The 6,277-nt window shown below is 63.5% G+C and overlaps 1 protein-coding gene across 1 annotated transcript; it reads left to right on the top strand.

The window, feature by feature from the left end:
- The first annotated feature begins 966 nt into the window (after positions 1–966).
- On the top strand, positions 967–5,736 carry LOC143387846 (regucalcin-like). Its single transcript, XM_077105073.1, has 6 exons — positions 967–1,222; positions 2,623–2,794; positions 3,292–3,506; positions 4,058–4,189; positions 5,251–5,405; positions 5,686–5,736. Exons 1-6 carry the CDS (start codon positions 967–969, stop codon positions 5,734–5,736), a joined length of 981 nt encoding a protein of 326 aa, XP_076961188.1.
- Positions 5,737–6,277: the final 541 nt, after the last annotated feature.

Genomic DNA, 6,277 nt, shown 5'->3' with positions numbered 1-6,277 from the left:
CTGCCGGCCAAGCCTGTGCTCCCTGTGAGCCTGCCTGGGTGAGCCCGTGGACCCCCAGTTGCAAGCCGGGGCTCTTCTGCAGTAGGGGAGGAGCACAGTGTCCCGCTGCCCAGGGCAGCCCTGTGAGAGGGGAGAACCCAGGAGGGCTGGGGAGCCGAATGGTCGTCCCTAAGGGGAAGGCTCAGCGATGCCTGGCCGGGCGCTGGCCACGACCTCCGGGGTCTCTACGGAAGCGAGGTCCCAGGGGCTGCTGCTTCTCCCACTCTAATGCAGAGTGCACTGGCGACTCCTGCAACTGCTACCTTGGCTCTGCAGGACACAGCAGGTGACATGCCACCGCCTGGGGCTCTGTTGATTTGGGGAAGCACAGAGGGAGGGACCAGGGAGGGAAGGGAGGAAGGGAGTCGCCGCCCCCACCTGCTGGGGGCTGAGGAGCACGTGAGCCGCCCAAGTATGGGAGCCCTGGCCTGCTGGGCCTCCTGGTGCTGTCCAGGAAGGGCCCTGTGAACTGAGTCCCACGGAGTGCAGGGGTCTCACAGCAACCCAATTAACAGGAGCATTGAGAAGTGAGCCCTTCTGGGGCAGAGGTTTCCTGGGCGGAGAGGCCAGGGTGTGTGCTCCGAGCCAGCCACCTGCAGATCGCACCCACCCCAGCCTCTAAGCCGGGTCCACCTGGACAGTGGCTCAGCTTAGCAGCCCCTGCTTCCCAGGCTGTAGGTGGGGGGCCTGGAAGGTGGGCACACTGTGCCACCAGAGGAAAAGGGGGACTCCTGGAACCTTGCCAGGGGGTGCCTCTTCAAGTGACGGGGCACCTGCACGTTCTGTCGACCTCTCGGGTCATGCAGAGTGACTCGAGGCACAGAGGAGCCAGGAGGGGCGTGGGCTCGGCCGGCTCCCTCTCTGCATCCCCTTGTCTGCCTGGGTGAGGCTTCATGAGCAGAAGAGGGCTGTCCTTGAGACCACAGGATGTCACACATCCGGGAGCTCCCAGCCTGCACGGTCCAGCAGCCCTCACCTGATGACCAGGAGAATGGGACAGAGAACAGGGCACTCACAGCCCTGTCCTCCTCCCAGGCCATGGCGTCCCCCAGGATAGAGGCTGTCATCCAGGAGAGGCACAGGATGGGGGAGTGTCCCATGTGGGAAGAGGAGACCAGGCAGCTGGTGTTTGTGGACATCAACACCAGGACTGTGTGTTGGTGGAACCCACTCTCTGGGGGAGGTGCAGACAGGGGGCTTAAGTGGAACTGGGGCCTGCAGATGGTGGAACAAAGGAAGTGGGCCTGGGGGGCTGCAGAGGGTCGGACAAAGGAAGTGGGCCTGGGGGACTGCAGAGGGTGGGACAAAGGAAGTGGGTCTGAGAGGTGGAGACTTTGGGCCAGAGGAAGTGGGCCTGGGGCCTGCAGAACATGGGCCTGAGGAAGTATGGGTCCCCTGGAGATCCAGGTGCTCCTGGGAAGGGAGCTGTGAGACCATCCTATGTGCCCAGGGCCCCGTGTCCCCTGAAGTCCTGGGGATCGTTTAGCTTTTAAGCTGTCCTGCCTGCTTGTGGACCCATGTCCCTGAGGTCCTAGGGCTCGTTGGTACCTTTGCCACAGGTGTCCAGCATCACTCGTGGCCTGAGGGTTGCAGGGGCCCAGCTGGGGCACCTGCTTCTTCAGCACCTGTCCCCCTGCTCCAGAGCCCCTGAAGTGTGGGCTGTCACACCTCGGGCACAGGACAGACCATGGGGTGGGAAGTCCTGGTGTATAGCTATAGTTGGAAGGACCAAAGCAGGGCTTGCTGTCATCCAGGTTAAATCCTGGAAACACTGACATCCTCCTGGCTGCTGTGTGGAGCCTGCACCTGGCTCTGACCCCGGGTTATGCCACACATGCACCTGTCCTGACTCAGGAGCTAGGGTGGGGGTGACTGTGCATTTTCCAGGCTCATGTGTGTGCATGGACCCACACACCTGGGAGGTACCTGTGTGTCTGTGGGGTTTGCATACCTGTGTGGACTGCTGACCCCTGTGTATTCACACACCTGGGAGGTACCTGTGTGTCTGTGGGGCTTGCACACCTGTGTGGCTGATGACCCCTGTGGGCTCACACACCTGGGAGGTACGTGTGTCTGTGGGGTTTGCACACCTGTGTGGCTGACGACCCCCGTGGGTTTTCTGAGGAGCAGAAGCAGCACTCTGGGAATATCCCCCACTCACCCTCACCCTCCCCAAGGGCAGGTGCCACTGTCCCCCTTGCAGATCAGGGCTGGCCCCAAGTCTGTGTCTGGCCTCAGGCACCCTCCTGTGGAGCCTGCCCCAGGCCCAGCATCCTACCCAAGGGCTCAGGGGCACCCCCGGCTCTCACACTGGCACTGACGTGAGGAGAGGCCAGCGCTCTCCACTCCTGCAGTCCTGGTGGCCCTGCAGGCAGGCTTGGCAGCCTCCAGTCCCATCTGGAGGCCCTGTGGTGGCCATCATGGGGAGGGGGTGCAGAGAGGTGGTCCACGCAGGCCCAGCAGCACTGGTCCTGTGCTGAGATGTGCTCTGTGCCCTGATGGTGCCTCCTGGCGGGAGCCCTGTGGGTGGAGTCTCCTGGAGAAGCAGCAGCCGGGCCACCCTGCTGTCCTCTGTCCTCCCAGGAGACCCTGTTGGCTGTGTGGCTCTGCACAGAGAGGGCAGCTACGTGGTGGCCTCTGGCACCTGCCTTGGCCTCCTGGACTGGGAGAAGGGGCAGGTGGAGTGGGCGGCCTGGCTGGACAGGGACAAGCCCCACAACAGGTTCAACGACGGGAAGGTGGACCCCGCTGGGAGGTTTGTGGCAGGTGGGCTGCTGAAAGGACTGGCCCAGGCCACCTGCAGAGCCTCCCGTCATAGCGGGTGCCGGCTGGGTGGGGACCTCAGGAGCCCTCCCCAGGCTGCTGGCAAGCGGCCCCCGAGGCCATGCAGGTGCTGGGCAGCCCACAGGTTCCCTCCCGCTCCAAAGGCCATGGCTTCCATGTCATTCTTCCCAGATCCCTGCCCAGAGAGGACCCTGGGAGGGTCGAAGCAGCCAGGGTGGGGCAGTGGCCAGAGGCCATTCACCTGCGGCTGAGGGCCCTGCACCTCTGCCTGAGCAGGACTCTTCCCAGTGGAACATCCCTGGGGTGCCCCCTTCGCCCAGCACAGAGGCTCACTCACAGATGCCGCCTGAGGGCCATCCTGCCTGCTGTCCCCTGACTAGGGTGACCACAGCTCTCTGCACAGCTGGTCTGTGTGGGGTGGGCAGGACAGGGTGGGGTGCTGACCACTGACCTTCCACTCTCTCCAAGCACCATGCCAGAGGCGTCCGCCCCAGGAGTGTGGGAGCCGGGGCAGGGCTCCCTGTACACACTTTATGCTGACCGCTCCGTGGTCAGACAGCTGGACCAGCTGGGCATCCCCAACGGGCTGGACTGGTCCCTGGACCATCACACTCTCTACCACGTGGACGGCCTGGACTACTCTGTACGGTTCTATGACTACGACGTGCAGACAGGAGGCCTGGGTAGGGGCCACCGTTGCTAGCCCCCCACGCCCTCCCCAGAGGAAGGCCTCCGTGGCCAGCCCCCACACACTCCCTGGATGGGGCCACCGTGACCAGCCCCCCTACACCCTCCCTGGGGTAGGAGCCTCCGTGGTCAGCCCTCACACCCTCTATGGGTGGGGCCACCATGGCCAGCCCCCATGCCCTACCTGGGCGGGGCCTCCCTGGCCAGCCCAGCAGGCCCTCCCTCAGGTATGGGCCTCTGTGGCCAGCCCCCCATACCCTCACTGGGGTAGGAGCCTCCATGGCCAGCTCCCCACATCCTCCCTGAAGTACGGGCCTCCATGGCCAGCCCCATAAGCCCTCACTGGGCGGGACCAACCATGGCCAGCCCCCCATGCCCTTCTCGGGGAGGGCCTTTTATGGCCAGCCCCCCACACCCTCCTGAGTCCCCTCCTGGGGTCCCAGATGCACCACGGGGTCTGTCACTCCCTCACGTTGTTGAGGCCACACTATGTCACCCCCTGGTCTGGGCAGTGAGGGGCCACACACCTCTGTCTGTCCTGCTGCAGCAAACCCACGACTGGTGTGCCAGCTGGAGCCAGAGCAAGGCATGCCAGATGAGCTGTTCATGGACACCACGGAGACACTCTGGATGGCCTGCATTGATGGAGGCAGGGTGATCCGCATGGACGCCGAGACAGGTGTGTGCACAGGGCAGTCGGTCAAGGAGGGGCCATGGGGTGCTCTGTGCCACGGTGTTCAGGGTCCAGGAGTGGGACCACTTGCTTGTCCAGCTACAGGGCGACTTGTGCAGATGGGCAGTGCAGGGAACACAGGGGCTGATGTAGAAAATGACCACAAACCAGCGGTTGAAAACTACAAGACCTTGTCCTCTCCCACCCTGGAGGGCAGAGGCTGGACCAGGGTCACAGGCTGAGCTCCCTGCACAGGCTCCAGGGGGCTCCTCCTGCCTCTCCAGCTCCTGGGCTCCAGGTGGCCCTGGGCTGGTGGCCCCTCCCTGCAGTCTCTGCCTCCGTCTCCACGGGGCTCCTCCTCTGGGTCTGTGTCCCCTCCTCTGTCTCTTGGGAGGACACGGCCATTGCATGAGGGCCACCTGACCCAGGAGGAGCCCATCTCAGACCCTTCACTAACGACCTCTGCAGAGACCTGTTCCCACACCAGGTCCCACTCACAGGTTCTGGGGTGCAAATGTGGACAGGACCCACCTCTTACCATGGTGTCCAGTTCCCTCCATGAGCTCCAGAGAGGCTCCTCCTGCCTCTCCAGCTCCTGGGCTCCAGGTGGCCCCTCACTCCAGTCTCTGCCTCTGTCTCCACGGGGCTCCTCCTCTGGGTCTGTGTCCCCTCCTCTGTCTCTTGGGAGGACATGGCCATTGCATGAGGGCCCCCTGACCCAGCAGGAGCCCATCTCAGGACCCTTCACTAACGACCTCTCCAGAGACCCTGTTCCCACACCAGGTCCCACTCACAGGTTCTGGGGTTCAAATGTGGACAGGACCAACCTCTTACAATGTGTCCAGCTCCCTCCAGGAGACTGGCCTCTCCAGCTCCTGGGCTCCAGGTGGCCCTGCTGACCCCTGCAGTCCATGAGGAAGGGCAGACTTGGGGATCAAGTGCTGCAGGTGCCAGGGAGAACCAGCCGGCCCAGGGCCCCACTGGGGAGTGGGCACAGTCAGGCCACCTGGGGTCCAGCAGCAGATGGGTGGTTGGGCTTCAGGGATGTACCTGAGCTTTACTCACAGGGACGCGGCTGTGCAACCTGGAGATGCCAGTGTCCAGGGTGACGTCCTGCTGTTTCGGAGGGGCTGACTACTCCGACCTGTACGTGACCTCTGCAGCGGACAGCCTGAGTCCAGAGCAGCTGTTGCGGGAGCCGCAGGCAGGACACGTCTTCAAGGTCAGTGGGGTGTCCCTGCCAGGGTCAGCTTGGCTCCCGGCCATGTCTGCTCGGCCAGGTGTAACGCATCTTGACCTAGGGGACTGGAGCGGGCTTGGCAGCATCCATGGGGACATCTGTCCACCTGGAAAACAGCCCTCCCAAGGCCCCATGTGCCCTGCTGTACACAGAGACGCTTACGGGAGGTTTAGGAAGCTGGTGTGCCTGGCACTGCCGTGGCTGGTGCTGCCGGGAGACTCAGCTGTGCCTAGGGACTCACCTCCACCCTCTCCTCCCGCAGGTCCTGGGCCTGGGGGTGAGAGGCCTTGCATCCTGCCACTTCTCTGGCTGAGGAACCCCACCGTCCAATGCAGCTTGAGCCAGGGCTCCGTCCCTGGGGTCAGGCCAGGCTCGGCTCTGGCAGGGCACTCCCTGCCTGACCGCTGTTCACAGCTGATAATAAATGTGGCCACCTAAACGTCATCTGTGCAGCTGCTGCCCTGGGATGTGGTCCCCCCCAGGACTGCCCCATGCTATGTCCAGTGTCACCCAGCTTCAGCTTGTAATGCCCCTGTGTGTTCTCCAAGGTCCCCAGAGGTCACCTGCATTCCCCAGAACATGTGGCCACACTGGTGTCTCTGAGGTTGGCCTCTCTGCCTCCACTTGGTGCTGGGTCACTGAGAGGTGGAACCTGAGCATGGGCTGTAGCTTTGCTGGACGTGCACAAGTCCTTCAGCCAGGGATCGAGCTGGACATCAGTTGCCTTCACAGCACTGGGCGCCCAGCGCCTCTACTTCCAAACAGCCCATTTAACCCTGGAAGGCACCTGCACTCCAGCAGTACCCAGTCCCCTGCCCAGCCCCATCACCTGCCCACTGCCTGTGTCTCGATGG

This window comes from Callospermophilus lateralis, chromosome 13, assembly GCF_048772815.1.
Source record: "Callospermophilus lateralis isolate mCalLat2 chromosome 13, mCalLat2.hap1, whole genome shotgun sequence".
Classification (NCBI taxonomy): Eukaryota; Metazoa; Chordata; class Mammalia; order Rodentia; family Sciuridae; genus Callospermophilus; species Callospermophilus lateralis.
Note: the sequence above shows the minus strand (reverse complement) of the source record. Positions and strands in the feature narration are given on the sequence as shown.

What these genes read in the sequence shown, in the direction of transcription:
- LOC143387846 (XM_077105073.1), top strand. Translation starts at nt 967, where the DNA reads ATGTCACACATCCGGGAGCTCCCAGCCTGCACGGTCCAGCAGCCCTCA. An exon ending in GAACCCACTCTCTGGGGGAG is followed by an intron (nt 1,223 to 2,622) that starts GTGCAGACAGGG and finishes CTGTCCTCCCAG; the next exon opens with GAGACCCTGTTGGCTGTGTG. An exon ending in CCGCATGGACGCCGAGACAG is followed by an intron (nt 4,190 to 5,250) that starts GTGTGTGCACAG and finishes CTTTACTCACAG; the next exon opens with GGACGCGGCTGTGCAACCTG.